This window comes from Poecilia reticulata, chromosome 17, assembly GCF_904066995.2.
Source record: "Poecilia reticulata chromosome 17, P_reticulata-male-v2, whole genome shotgun sequence".
NCBI lineage: Eukaryota > Metazoa > Chordata > Actinopteri > Cyprinodontiformes > Poeciliidae > Poecilia > Poecilia reticulata.
This window is the reverse complement of record NC_088846.1, coordinates 9,735,188-9,750,521: the sequence shown is the minus strand read 5'-3', so window position 1 is coordinate 9,750,521 and position 15,334 is coordinate 9,735,188. Positions and strand designations below refer to the sequence as shown.

The window sequence follows — 15,334 nt, the reverse complement described above, 5'->3', positions numbered from 1 at the left end:
TGCATATTATAGCTTTCCAACACATCGACAAATGTGTGTACTATCATATGTATCGACTGCCTATATTCAATATTTGGAGGGATATTATAATTTGAGTGACATACATGCAAATTCTACTTGTTAGCAATACATTGAACCTGCTGGATGCAGTTTCTCTGCCTTCAAGGTCCACAATGGGTGAATATTTTTAGCGGGTTAGTTTCTAAAGCTCACAAAAAATCATGGGAACATTGTGATGAAGAAAAAGAAAGAAATAGTTAGAAAAATGTGTGCTAATCGTTCACTTAACAACATCTCTTTAACGCCACTCTACCAGAATCTGGAATAAATTTGCTAACTTTTTCACTGAGGAACATTCTGAAAATTGTACTATCTGTCATTACATCAATATCAAGCCCCATTACCAATGTCATGCCCCATCAAGATCAATCTGGAGAAAATGACGCAATTCTGCTGACTAAAGCAAACAACAGAACAACTAAAAGAAATTATAAATCATTTCAGCTCCTCCTGTTGTCTTGCTATCATTCCTACGGTTTTCCTTAAGAAAGTTCTGCCCGTCGTTGCGTCAGATTTGTTTCGGACAGAAAACTCTTCCATCTTATGAGGTATTTCTCCCCAGGTTTTAAAAACAACAGTTATCAAACCACTGAATAAAAAAAAAAAAAAGAAATATCTGGGCTGATCACTACTGCAGAATTACAGGCCGACCTTCAGTCTTCCATTCAACAATTAAACAACTTTCTAACAAAGACCAACCGCTCTGACGTCTTTCAGTCTGGTTTCCGGGCTCACCACGGTACTGAGACTGCCCTCGTTAAAGTGTTCAGTGACATCAACATAAATGCGGACTGTGGAAGAACCACAGTGTTGGTTCTGTTGGACCTCAGTGCAGCAGTGCGTCTGTTGACCACGACATACTACTGAAACGAATGGAGAGTTGGATAGGACTCTCTGGTCCAATACTCAATTAGCGTGAATCTTACAAGAATTTTTTCATTTCAATATGTAACGTTTTATCAGAGCTGGCAGAACTCACATACGTGGGTACCCCAAGGTTCAACACTGGGGCTCCTCTTATTTACTATCTACATGCTCCCGCTAGCTCAAATTATAAGATTAGTTAGCATAGTTATGCAGATGATGCACAGCTACATTATAATCACCGAGTTTTATGTATGGATGTGAAATAACTTTCTCCAGCTGAACAGAAACAGAACTGTGAAGTTATTCTTTTGGACCATCAGAGGAACGATCTAGAGTCAGCACACAGCTTTAGTTATTACAACTAGGAACTGCCAATCACGCCCAAAATCCGAGTGTGGTGATGGACTCAGACCTGAGCCTTCAGAGCCACATAAAGACAGTTACAAAGTCGGCCTTTTGTCACCTGAAGAACATCTCTAGGATTAAAGGACTAATGTCTCATCAAGATCTAGAGACACTAATTGATGCGTTTACATTTAGCCACATTCATTACTGGAACAGTGTCCTCACAAGTCTGCCTAAAACAACAAGCAGACGGCTATAACTGATCCAGAAAGCATTCTCACTAAAACCAGGAAGACAGAGGACATCACACAAGTTCTAAAGTCCTTAGACTGGCTCTCAGTAGCTCAGAGAATAAACTTCTTAGTTTATAAATAACTGAACAGCTCAACTTTACAATACATTAAAGATCTGCTGTATTATCAACCTTCCTGACCTCTCAGATCTTTACTTCACTCTTATCTTCATTTTGTCTTTGTAATGGATAAATAAGATTTAGTGGAATATGTTTTTGGTTCACCACATAAGTCAGTTCACAATGTAAGTAGAGTTGCAGACAGATAAACAAAACACCGCTCTCCTTGTTGAGGAAATGTTTATGAGTCGGGAAACAGTCCTATCATTAATATGCATACTGGCCTCACAAAGTTCACATGGCCCCAAGAAGCAGAGGTTTCCCACATTGTGTCTACTTTAGTTCTTTAATGTACCAGAAACATGTAAATTCTATCTGTAGAAAAAATAATCAAGAGTAAAATCTTTATTTATCTCTGTAATTATTTGAATCATTTTGTTAAATATGCTTTGCAAATTGCTAACTGGCAAAAGTACTTTTTAATTTCTTTTATACTCATTCCATAAACAAACAAAAACAAAATAGAAAAAAATCATTAATTTATCTATACTGATCATAGCTAGTAACAGGTTATCAAGAAGGTTCCACCACGTTGTTCCAGGATGCATGCAACACAAAAACACTAAATCAACCTCAATGTTGGGAGGAAAACTGCTTTGAAACAGCCATACCACGTCTAGTATTGCTTTACGTTTTTGGCTATTTTTCCACAGTATTTGCACAAACTGAGTCTCTCTCTCCAAAATGCATAAACATGAACTAAGTAAGTCATAATTGTATCTGGTTTTAATTATAAACTTAATAAATATAAAATAAAACTGTCTGAAAGTTCACAAAGCATAGTTTTAAATGTTAACACAAGCTTCAAAAAATTCCTCTAATGGTAAAATAAATCAGAAGCTTTTACGTGATATACTTTTTTTTGTTTTTTTGTTTTTGTTCTGGCGCTGATACACACATTGAACACAAAAACGCATTTACAACATTGGGATCCAAAATCCACTTCCTTTCTGAACTGCATGATTGCTGAATTTTTCCATGTTATTAGACCTGATCTGAGGAGACACACATCACACTTCCTGGTTTCTTGGCTATTTGTTTTACCCTATGATGTCACACATGCCTTAAAATACCTGCCAAGAAGTTCCTTCATTTAACTCAAATGTTGTGAATTAACCTATCAGAGGCTTACACATCCATGGCATCATCCTCTGGTCTTTCCTAACCTACTTAAGGCATAATAATCTGTCCCAATGAGTCTCAAACTGAGCATGGCACTGTAGGACTTCACAACTTAGTGTCAGGACTTGTTCTTGTCAATTAATGCATCTAAAACCAAAGATATGTCCATCGACTTTTGGAAATCCCAACTGAACAGTCATTCACGACTTGGAAGTCGAAATTGCAACAGAGTACAAATACTTGCACGCATTTAATGCACTTCGGCGTGATTTATTTCTTCTATGAAGCGTTTTAACAGAATGAATGCAATGTCTTTGGTGGATGTTTTATGCTTTTTGTATTTTGTTGCAAACTAATTCCCCGCTTGTATATGAACAAAACTGAAACTGAAACTTGGTGTATTTGAACGTCTGAAGACAGAAGCAGAAATTCATAACATTTTGAGTATTCTAACTACCTTAAAACATGAAATGTTCAGCTGTGTATTTCAATTAGATGTTGAGATAAAGTATGGTGGTTTAAGGACTGTTTCATGTAGAACTGACTCTGGCTGCGTGTGAGTGTTTCGTACCTCCTGGTCAGGTGAGATGGCTACGGCGAACACTTTGACTCCATGCTGCCGGGCTTCGTTTGCGGCCTCCTGCACGCCTCCGCATGGCTCTTTGTACCCGGTGATGGGATGGCCGTCCGTCACGACCACGATGTACTTGTTCTCATGGTAGTGGGAGCCCCTGCAACAGTGCAAAGCACACGCTCAGATACGACCAGAAGCGTCATCTTCTCCAGCGCAGGCGTGCGTGTCGTGTCTCCGCTACCCGACGAGCAGCTCCGCCAGGCCCCTCTTGATGGCGCAGTCGGTGAAGGTGCCCTTGCCGATGTAGGTGATGCCATCGATGTCGTTCTTCAGGGCCTGGCGATCGGTGCGCATGTCGCTCAGCTCTCGCACGAGGATGACTTCGTCGCTGTAGTGCAGAGCTCCTGAGTTCCACATCAGGACGCGGTCACATTGGTGGCGCCTGGGGGACAGAGGGGGAGACTGAGGTGAAACTGGGTGCAGAGAGGGGACATACATGTGTCAGATTATATTAAATTAGATTAGATTAGATTAGAGTGCTATTCTGCGAATTAGGATTTGTGTTCCAATGAGGCTTGTTTTTCAGATTAAGTATATCTTTTAAGTCACTGAAATAAACGATCAATTTGTTGTTGTAATTTCTTGAATATGACTATAGATTAGATCAGATCAGATTACATTAGATTAGATAAAACTAGATTACTCTGGGTTAGATTAGAGTGCAATTCTGTAAATTATAACGTGTTCCAATGAGGCTTGTTTTTCAGATTAAATGAATCTTAAAAATTACTTAAATAAATTATTTATTCCATAAAGTTGTAATTTATTGAATATGATTGTAGATTAGATTAGATTATATCACAGTGATCTTCTATAAATTAGAATTTGTTCCAATGAGGCCTGTTTGTGAGACTAAAATGATCTTTTAAGTTACTGTAAAAAGCAAACTTCTGAATGACATTTTAATTCATTGAATATCACTGTAGATTAGATTAGATTAGCTTGGGTATTAGTCTAATAAGGAAAGTGCTTTTTGTTATAGCTGGGCATAACAGAAATGAATGCAAGCAGAGCAAACAACATGATTTGCCCAGTTTGAAACTGTATTTACATAGGAACAAAGAGAAAATGTGTTAAAAAAATTGATAACAATAAACATGAGTTTGAATAATTAAATATGAAATCTACATACAATAACCCAAAGAACAAACAAGTACAAACCTCAGATGAGATTATGTCGACTGTTTGACTGAATATAAACTATTTACAGATGAAACATGCAGTTAATATAGAAAGAAATCTAAAAGCGTGATAAAGATGCTGTCATCATATACGAAGGGGATGTGGTATGCCGGGCATCAAAAACAGTAAAGAGTGCACTATAAGAGCAATAAATACACCAAGATTTATAACTTAAGAACATTTGAGTGTCAGACTACTGGTGGCCAGAGGTAGCCGCTGCCCCATCCATCTTTCATGATGCTTACAATTTATTTAACCTTTATGTAACAGATAATGTGATGCCTTAAAACAGCCAAATAAATTAGAATAAAGCTGCAAAGCTATTATAAAATTAGGAGCAGGAACACTGCAACCATATAGAGCCCAGAGTTCCTCTCATCAGTGGTGGGCGTGGCCAAATGTTGGCCTTTAATCAGGCCCAATACAAAGATCAAAGGATTTCGCCATATTTTCACTTTGTTTCCATGGTGACATTTTGGTTTTCTGTATTGCTTATGTTCCCATTGTGTGTGTGTTGTGCGTGTGTGTGTGTATGTGTGTGTGTGTGTTTATCTTACATTTCCTTGAGTTCATCTACGAAGCGTTTGGTGAATTCTTTGATCTGGTCGATATAAAAGTTGGGAGGCTTCTGTCTGAGGGCGACGCTCTCAGATGTGTCCAGCACGAAGAAAAGGTCAACGGGACAGTCTGTTTCACAGGGCAAAACAAATATCATCCAATGAAACGAGGGGAAAAAAAAGAAGAAAAAAATTGTTAACGTTTAGCTCCCCAGCAACAAGAAGACGGAATAAAACAGTAATTCATTCTCTCTGTGCTGTTTGCTGAGGCCAGACATGACCTGAAGCACAGAAAGCCTGCAAGGCCAAAAGCCTGTAGCATAGCATCCCTTTGGCTTTCATTGAGCTATTTTGTGATATTTATACTGCTCAAAAAAATAAAGGGAACACTTAAACAACACAATATAACTCCAAGTAATCAAACTTCTGTCCACTTAGGAAGCATCACTGATTGACCCGACGAGGGTCCCCGTTGTCAATCAGTGTTGCTTCCTAAGTGGACAGTTTGATTTAACAGAAGTTTGATTTACTTGGAGTTATATTGTGTTGTTTAAGTATTCCCTTTATTTTTTTGAGCAGTGTAGAAAGGTTACATCACAATCTGAAGCAGATTTTTCAGCATTGTTTTTCTTAGCAGGTGTCACTCTGGTATCAAACATCTAGAGCAGGGCTGAAAAGCTGCAGTTCCAACTTTGGCCATATCGAGACCACAAATGTCCTCAAAGGGACGGTTTTGGCAAAACATGTTGATAAAACTGCCCCTGTTGAAATGATATTAAAATTAATCAGAATGTGAATAATCTTTTCACATTTATGCAATGTGGCAGCATACTGATAAAAACTGCTTTGATTTCATTGGTAAGATAATATATAAGCCCACAACTGACAGCATATGGCGGGCTGGATTTGGCCCCCGGGCCTTCAGTTTGACACGTGATCTAAACTCTTATGGACCCGCTCAGAAAAATCACTCGGATGCTTTTGCTACTCTGCAGATCATTTTAAAGGCTGCATCTTAAAACGCCGTTAGCAGATCTAACCTTGCAGCAAGCGGGATAACAGTGAGCTAAACTTCACATGCAGCAGAAAGTCTAAAACACCAAGTAGGACATTTTGAGTTCAGAGCAACAGATTTCAAGCAGACTTACCCGCAAAGGTGGGCTTTTGGATCTGAATTTGCGCTCCAGCCAGGAGAGCGCACAGCAGCGCGAGGAGACATCTGAGCGTCTCCATGATTAAGCTGAAAACAAAATCAACCCGAAAACCCGATCATACGACTCTCCGGTACGTCCCCACAAAGCGACCAAACGCCGAACCTTCCCGACCCGGGATTCGGATTCCTTTTGCGCAGAATTAGGCCAACTTTTTTCGGAGACCGAGCGCTCCCCCCGCCGCAGTTTGTCCGGGGCGAAGAGCCAGAGCGCGCAGAGGAGGACCAGAGGAGCGCACGGTGTGACTGAGGGAGGAGACGGAGGAGGAGTTCCCAGGCTTTCCATGAGAAGGATGGCTGGGTGTGGATGCGCCAGAGCGCGCAGGGGGAGAAAAAGTTTGCACTTTCCTCAGAAATGAGCAAACTTCCTTAAATCTGCCAGGCAGATTTTTCTGTAAAATCGTCCTTTATGCACATTTTGTCACTTGTAGAGCCACATAACAGAGATTTTAAGCAATTAATCAATTAATCGCACGATCAGTTCAAATTAGCTCGACAATTAAAATTTTGATTATTAATTTTTGAAGGGCAATTTTGTTTACAGAGACTTCACAAATCATTTTGTTTAAGGTTTTGTGTGTGTTTATTTTTGTTTATGTACTGTTTTGTGTCCTTTAAACAACTAAAGTCTACTGTTCTTTAATTAAAGAGGGCGAACTTGGATTACTATGCCATCATCATTATATCTTACGAATTACTTGAAAATGGTTTCAAAAATAACAATATTATCGTTTATTGCAATAATTAGTGGGACAATTTATCATCCAATTTGATGTTATTATAGGACCAGTTTTGCTAATTACAAATATAAATCCTCCAACAAACAAATTTCCACAGAGACCTCTGACATGAAGTAATTGCTAAGAGTTATTCTGAGAACATTTCTTTTTTATTATTGTTTTCGTCAGGTTTTTGATCAGATTCCTTGAAAAACAACATATGTGAGAAAACTAAATGTATTGCAGCAGAGTTTTTAATGTTAGTGAACAAAAGACACTGGACGGCATGGGAGTTCACTGGGATTGGTAGCCAGGCCATAAAATAAACAAAAGAGTGATGCAAGATTTCAGGGAGCTGTGTCAACACAGAAGCTAAGTATATATAAAAAGTGTTTAAAAGCCTTAACGTACTTAGAGAATTTAATTCGTCCGTCTGAAATTTGGGTTTCATTCCACTTTTACATGACAGGTATGTCTTTACAGGGACGGCTTATGCCGAAAACCAACTACAAAGCTGGAAAAAAAAGAGATGCTCACTGGAACAGGATCTATCAGGCTTAATGAGAAACAGCTGAAAAGCATCAAGGAGTCATTTTGTCTTCTCATTCTGCTGAAACGCTCTGGTCTCTTGTGGAAGATGGAGTGGGTGTAGACCCCCCCTGCTTCACTTTGGTGTCCAGGCTTGACCTGAACATAACAGTAAGCCTAACAGGGGTGTGGAGTGGAATTCTTACTACGTTGAACAAGTGATCAGAAAGAGACACAGCGCCATCTAGTGCTCTGGAAGTGTTGATCTTGGAAATTAGTTTGGGGGGAAAAAAAGTAATTGGGATATATGTGCGGAGGGGGGAAAAGGAAAAGGCGTGGGCGTGTTAACTTGTGGAGGGTTGAAGATGAGGGGAGGGCTTTGGATGCTGAATGATTGCTGTTGCCATATGTGCGTATGTTTGTGCTCCTCAGTGTGGGACTGTAGGAAAAAGTCTGGCTTGGAATCAGATTTTCCACTGAGATCACTGAAAGGAAAGAGGGAAGAGGGGTGGGAGAAAACGGGGACATCTGGTAACGATCCATCCCTCTTTGCAGGCTCTCGTAGTAAATCTGCAGGATTTCTAGCAGCTGTGGGTCTCTTTATATGCAGTAACACATGCATTATGAAATGTCTCAATAAAGGCTTTCATCATGAGACCGTTATTCCATAAAAATCCAAAGGAATGCACAAAGCCTCTGAGCCAGTTTGTTTCCTTTTCCCCGTTTTCAGCAGTTGCTTGTAGGAATACTTCCCATTTTTGCATTTCCCGTCTTTAAACTAATCCACAACAAATGATCTCTAAATTTAAACATACCACAAATGCAAAAGAAGCCAATATCTTGTAAAAGTGTTCCTAACCTCTTTGGTGGACCCTCATCTTCTGACTGGATTTGCAACGCTTCTACGTCAGGGAAAAGGCATGCAGTTTGGGGCATCCAGTGTCTCCAGTCTGCACATATAAACATCTTGCAGTACTTAGCGCACACCGCCACATTCATCGTCTGCAGATGCACTTCCCTGTGAATCCCGTGGAGATTGGTACTGCCAAAGGGAAGTGACTCAAAATGTTGCCCTCCAGGAGTGATTACAGATGAAACTAAGCACAAGCCTGCACAGAGAAACTAAACTGCAAAACATGAAAGGTTATTATTAACACCTACTAGCACAGAGTTGGAAACTGCAGGTAAAAAAAAACCAACAAAAAAACAGACATTAATCACAGGAAATTGGCCAGAATAATTTACACAAAAGAAAAAAAATATCTCATTACAGTTATTTTATTGTGCAGGAAAGTATACTTAGAGGACATAGGTCAACCAAATGCTTTTTGGCAACATACTGCCATCTATTGATGGCATTCAGTAAGTAACACTCATACAGTGCCTTGCAAAAGTATTTACACCCCTGAACTCTTTTCTCGTTTATCAGAAGATATCAAAAATTATGTTTTCCTTTTTCAAAAAGTCAGAACATTAGTGGCTCCAAACAAGGTTTATTTAGCTCTTCTGAAAGTAAAAAAAAAAAAAAAGACCGTTTGGATTTAAGAAGTTGCAGGATAAAAAGCACCATACGTAGTGACGAATGTCACGGGAAAAAAAAACATCTGGTGGTGGCAGCATGATGCTATGGGAATGTGCTTGCATAGCAGAGGCAATTTGGTCAGTTTATGAGATGCAACCCTAAAATGCCTTAGACCAAAGTATATTGATGTATTAGAATGGTCTAGTCAACGTTTAAAATATGTGAAAAGACAAAAACTTTCCAATCTTAGAGTTTGAGCTACGTTGCAAAAGAATTTGCATCTCCAGATGTGCAAACTTTGCAGTTATACCCGACCAGACTACCAGTTGTACTACAGCAAAAGTTTTTTGACTCATTTTTGTTGGTAAAACTATAAAAAATAAAAGAATCCATTACTATATGTTGGTCTATTATGTAATAAAACACATTCAGTTTTGAAGTTGTAAACAACACTTCCTCTGGAATGAGTTGTATCAAGCAAGGATACAGTGATTCTCAAGCTTTTATCTTTTCTTGAAAGTAGAGCAGAAAAAAAAGAAAAAACAAGCATAAAACAATTAAACTAATTTAATATGGAAGTCAAAAACAACCAAAGAAATACAAAAAGCTCCACAGCAAACAGATAAAGCATAGTTGTCAAAAGAAATCTAGCATTTTTACATTATGCCCTCAGTATTAATGATCTAACATAACTACAAATTGACAACTTTCATCTATCTCATAAGCCCTTTCCTCAAAAGGAAAAATAACAAAACAAAAAAAACACTCCTGCCAATATTACACACATATACATCAGCCAAAGTATGGTGGCTGGATGGTCCACACACTGCAATGTCTATGAAATAATCAGGCAGTATCACGACAGATGACGACTCATTGGATGCATGCAAAACTATCACTCTGCTGGCTGGTTACCTAGCTACACGGGTCATCGTACAGCCTCATGCTCGTCTGAAAACCTACATTTGGAGTTACTGGGACTCCTATAGTTACAAATAAGAATTGTGATAATACAGATCAGGTTTCTCTTTACAAATCAGACTGAAGTAGTTTAGAAAAGTATCCCCTCCCCTCCTTAGTTCTGGCAGAGCTCAGGAATATGTAGGGACAAAAGAAAACAAAGCTTATAAGGTGTGAAGACAGTTGTTTGTGCTGGTTGCAATAGTCTGTGCTTACATTTACAAGGCAACAAAGACAAAATTGACATTTGTACTTCAATCTCAAAAACCATAAAGTCTCAATCTTTCATTTGTATTGCTGGCTCAGTTAGTCACAAACATGCGTACCGTTTTTTCCAACAAGTGCAGAAATGTAATGTCAAGTTCAGCATTGTTGGCCTTCACACCGGCCTCAGTTCATGCTTGAGTGACTCTTCAGGTGCCTCCTCAGGTGGTTCAGACACGTGTAGGTCTTGGGGCAGATCTGGCAGTGGTACGGTCTGACTCCCGAGTGGTTCAGCATGTGCTGTTTCAATACGCTGCCATCCGAAAACGCTTTGCCACACTGCGAGCATACGTACGGCCGCTCCCCCGTGTGCACCCGCATGTGGACCGTCACCTTGTGAGCCATCGTGAAGCCCTTGCCACAAATGCTGCACTTGAAAGGCCTCTCACCGGTATGAGTGAGTCTGTGCGTGCGCATCGCCCCCATCTGGGAGAAGGCCTTCCCGCAGTCGGGGCACACATGTGGCTTCTCTCCTGTGTGGACCCTGGTGTGACTGCGCAGACCCCCCGCCGTGGAGAAGCACTGGGAGCAGTGGGTGCACTGGTAGGGTCGCTCTCCCGTGTGCGTGCGCATGTGCTGCTTCAGGTCGTAGCGGTTCCTAAAGCCGCGGCCGCACACCAGGCAGCTCTCTGGCCTGTCGTCGTTGTGCCGCAGCTCGTGATTGGCCAGGCACTTCTCGGACAGGAAGCACTTGCCGCATTCCTGGCACTGGTAGGGTTTCTCATGGTCCACCCTCTGGTGGTACTTGAGCTCACTGATGCCGGGAAAGGTTTCGTCGCAGTACCGGCACCTAAAGCGGTGGTTGGGGCTGTAGGGGAGCTGGTGCTCGCTCATCTGATGGTTCCTGAGGAGGTGGGCCATCTTGAAGGTCTTGCCGCAATGGGAGCACTCGTATTTGGTCAACAGCTGCACGCACTGGTGTCGGACGCGTTCGTGCAGGGATCTGAATTGACAGCCGCATTTGGTGCAGATGTGGGCAGCGTTTTTACACTTCCTCTTCCGGTGGCCAGACAGATGCGCTTCAGTCCGGAAGGCTTTCCCGCACTGGGAGCACTTGTAAGGCTTCACTGCCGTGTGAAACCGCTGATGTTCCAGAAACTCGAAGCGGTACTTAAAGCTCCGCCCACACAGCGGGCAATTATGGGTGACCCTTCCCCCGCCGTAGATGGCTTTAACAGACAGCTTCCTGTAGGAAAGAGACATAGACGAAGTCCGGTGACCAGGGACAATTTTGCTATGTTTACCTCCGCCCATTAATTTGACCGTTTCCATGTCACCACCTTCTTCATGCCGCTGCTGGTGCTTGGTTAAAGACTTGGACGAGATAAAGCTCTTTCCACACTGTTTGCAGTGATAAGGTTTATCGTGATCCACCTGCTGGTGATATTTCAGGTCGCCGATTCCTGAGAAGCCGGCGCCGCAGTGGCTGCACTTGAAAAGTCGGTTTTGTACGTGAGTCAGAAGGTGTTCTTTCAGGCCGCTAGACTTTGGAAAGCTCTTCCCGCATTGCACACAGTCGTGGTTGCGCCTTCGTTTTGGGCAGTGGTGTCGGAACTTTTCCAGGGAAGTGGGAAAGCTGTTGCCGCATTTAATGCAAAGGTACGCCGCGTTTTTACACTTCCGCAGCCGGTGACCAGCCAGCAACGTGGCTGTTCGGAACGCCCTCCCGCACTCGGAGCAGTTGTACGGCTGCAGGCCGCTGTGGAGCCTCTGGTGCTCGATGAGGACAGAGTGATGCTTGAAGCATTTGTCACACTGAGGACATTTGTGGACTCCTGTCTGATGCCTCCGGCGAGGAGATGAAGCGCCATCAGCCCTTTTAGGCGATTCAGAAAAGTCTGTGGAAGTGGAAGGGTTTGTGGAAAGTTCTTCGTCGAACATGACAATCTGTTGGACGTCTGTGTTTTCGTCATCACAAGCACTTGGGTGGGAAGCAATGGCCACCTCCAGAGATGGAGGGAGAGACAGTGACGGAATCAGGAGATCTTCTGACTGAAAAGGAGCTGAAAAATTAATAAAAACGTTTAATTTACTATGCGCTGATGACATTCATAACACCTTATATATAGAAAACATGAAGCCTCACCAACACTGGTCTTTGCCAACTTTCCATGGCACTGTTTGCTCTGGAGTAGAAATTTAAGGTCATCTCCATTTGAAACACACTGCATGTATTCTTCTATGACAGCAGGGGCGGCACTGATCCAAGTCGCAGTCTGCAAATAGAAATTATAAGTTTATGGTGCATTTATTTATTTGCTTTGTCAACTTCTAAAGACAATCTTTTACCTGTTTAAAATCTGGTATTGGAAGAAGCTCCTCTAGTCTTGTGAAGAACTCACAAACAAGAGTCTCCAGTGCTGTGTCAAAGTCTGGGCCATATTCCACAGGAAACACATTCTGTTCCAAAGAAAATTAAGGACATTCCCATATTAATGCGCTAATACTGCTTTAACTTTTAAACATTTGTTACACGGCTACAAACTTTAACATGTGCCATAGGGACATAACGTGATGGACTAACGCAAAGTAGCTCATCACTGCACAGCCAATGAAAGCAAGGATATGTAGTTGGAAAAAAAAAGTATAAATCTGAAAAGTAAGTCAGGCATATGGATTAAAACCCTATAATTCAATGTTTTGCAGAGGTCTTGCTGTCACCCTGAATGAAAATACATTTAAATCAAAATTTCCCAGGGGTACAAAGAATGTTAGTCTAATATATTGGTTGTAATATGGCAAAAAGGGGAAAGAAATGTCCTGTGAGTGTTTCATACTCATTTCAAATGTTTCAAATCTTGTAACAATTTTATTCCAACACACAAATCACTGTACGTTTACCTTGAGAAAATGTTCCCTGCCATCAGTGTCTTCAATAAGGCCTTGGACAAGCTTCATGAAGTTGGCTTCTGGTGCTTCAATTACAGGATCATTCGTCTGCAGGACAAAACAGATCATAGATCATCTATAGAAACTAGTAATGTTCAACATATGTGTGTTGGTCCGATACATAACCTTAACATCTGATATCCGTTGTCACATGTGTTTCGACTAAAATCAATTTTTTTCTATTTTGCCAAATTATTCTACGGTTGTTTTGTAAGAAAATGGTCAACAATCTTCATTATAATAATAAAAAGTACATCAAGACAACCTCTGCATGACTGAAATACTAAGAGGAAAGCATTATACCTTAAAGCTAAATATAAGTTACCAGATGTGCAAAAACCAATAGACAGGTCAACTAATAAGAAGAAATTTATGGGCATTCCTTACCTCTTCCAAGCAAGAGGATCGGATTCGGTTAAGATGAGTCTCTACTGCCTTGAGATCTTCAGGATGTTCAGAACGCAGCAGCTCAAGAGTTGTCTAAAGTAAATGCAGTTCGTCAGATGCCTGTTGGGGTATTCTTTGATATACATTGCAAGGTGCAGCCTAACATTTTACTTACCCTTGCTCTAAGCCCCAAGGACAACAGTCTCCCTTCTCGTTTGCTCATAAGTTCAGGGACCGCATCCGTAACCATGGAAACAAATTCCTCCAGTTTGCCATAGTGTTTTATGTTTCGCTGCCGGACAACTTCCCACATCACTGCTGACATCAGACGGAGCGGTGGGACCAGGAGCGCCAGAGAGGACAGGGGAACACTAAATTCTTCAAGGAGAAAAGTAGATTCATATAAACAAACTTAAAAGCAGAACTAAGATGTATAGTTCACTAAGTTGCATCTTTTAATCCTGAAATGGGTTTGGGCGTCTGCTTGGAAACTTTCACCTAATTCAACAGAGATAGCAACTCATGCCACAGCTTAAAAAAAAAAAAAGAAAAAAAAAGATGGGTGTTTGGAGGAGGTCAGATGGTCACATGTGCTGACTGAAGGTTAAAGTGTGAATCAACACTGGGGTTTTTTCCTATCGCTTAACCCAAATTTAAGCTTTTCTAGAATAGTGACTTTACTCTTAGGTTTCCGTGCAGTTTCCAGCCTCCTCTCTAATTTAATGCAAACTTTCAAAGGCAATAAACACTCCGATTTTGCATCGACAACATTGCACAGTTTAAACTCTGGCTTTGTAGGTTCTATAATTGCATATCTGTTTCCCAGCTGTTTCAAGTGCGATTTGCACACCGCTAACTGGTTCATAAAACGTTTGTCAAAGCCACTGAAATTAACAAATGATTTCAAAGGGTCGCTGAAGTACTAAAGTTGTGCAGAGTTTCATAAGCGAGAAAAAAAAACATTCAAGTCTGTTAAGCAGTGTGGTGGTTTGTGCCCAGAATGACGCATTAGCTAATGCTAACATGATAGCTTCAAGGCCGCGAGCGCTCTAGCCAAACCGGATCATAGAGCAAAACAATTTTTGTTCCAGAGATTAGTCGAGGCCTGCTAAACCTCGCCTCATCCTGCGATTTAGCTAACTCAGCTATACACAACGGAGACAAAAGCAGCTAATATTGCTAAATTGCAAAAGGTTGTACATACCCATATCATTCATTTTGTATTTATTTCGTTACACCAAAGAGAAAAATCAACACACGAGATTATCTATCATAGTTGCGGTTAGCGTGCTAGCTACCCGATTACGCAGCGTCAGGCGCCAACTTCTTCCTGAAACACGCAGTTCATCAAAGAGAGCGTTGGCTGGCGGAGTGGCGCTTGTTTTGCGTTATAGGACAGTCCGGCTGAGAACACTTTCACGGTCAAAATGATAGACACAGCTTTCCGGGACAACCGAAAGAGAACACCGAGCGACATAGGATGAAATGTTTTATTCATGTATGCTAAATGTTTGGAATTGATATAAATGAAAATTGTCATTTTTTAAATAGTATTGTATATGCATTTTAGAAAATATGATCAGAGTACAATCTTCTAGAAAAAAATGTTAATAATTTCAAGGTACATTTTGTTATGTTGGAGGACTGTGGCATACTTAGTTTAGGATTTACATGTT

The 15,334-nt window shown here is 40.9% G+C and overlaps 2 protein-coding genes across 3 annotated transcripts in view; both read right to left on the bottom strand.

Annotated features, from left to right (window-relative positions):
- Window positions 1–6,636, bottom strand: part of col6a1 (collagen, type VI, alpha 1) — a 34,657-nt gene extending 28,021 nt beyond the window's left edge. The window contains exons 1-4 of the mRNA XM_081598858.1: window positions 6,328–6,636; window positions 5,180–5,309; window positions 3,622–3,822; window positions 3,378–3,537 (exon numbers count right to left, since the gene is read on the bottom strand). Of these exons, the coding sequence (XP_081454984.1) occupies window positions 3,378–3,537; window positions 3,622–3,822; window positions 5,180–5,309; window positions 6,328–6,412 (576 nt within the window). The 5' untranslated portion in view covers window positions 6,413–6,636. The remainder of the gene's footprint in view (window positions 1–3,377; window positions 3,538–3,621; window positions 3,823–5,179; window positions 5,310–6,327) is intronic.
- Window positions 6,637–9,709: 3,073 nt separating this feature from the next.
- LOC103478856 (uncharacterized) lies at window positions 9,710–15,129 on the bottom strand. 2 transcript variants are annotated; one of them, XM_008432938.3, is made up of 7 exons: window positions 14,957–15,129; window positions 13,834–14,036; window positions 13,659–13,751; window positions 13,224–13,319; window positions 12,672–12,782; window positions 12,469–12,598; window positions 9,710–12,385 (listed from the first exon to the last, which is right to left on the bottom strand). In XM_008432938.3, the coding sequence occupies exons 2-7, from the start codon at window positions 13,981–13,983 to the stop codon at window positions 10,509–10,511; spliced, it is 2,457 nt and encodes an 818-aa protein (XP_008431160.1). In that variant the 5' UTR covers window positions 13,984–14,036; window positions 14,957–15,129; the 3' UTR covers window positions 9,710–10,508. The 2 variants fall into 2 exon arrangements, with proteins under 2 accessions (XP_008431160.1, XP_008431158.1); XM_008432936.3 differs by having other exon boundaries at window positions 14,863–15,128.
- Window positions 15,130–15,334: the final 205 nt, after the last annotated feature.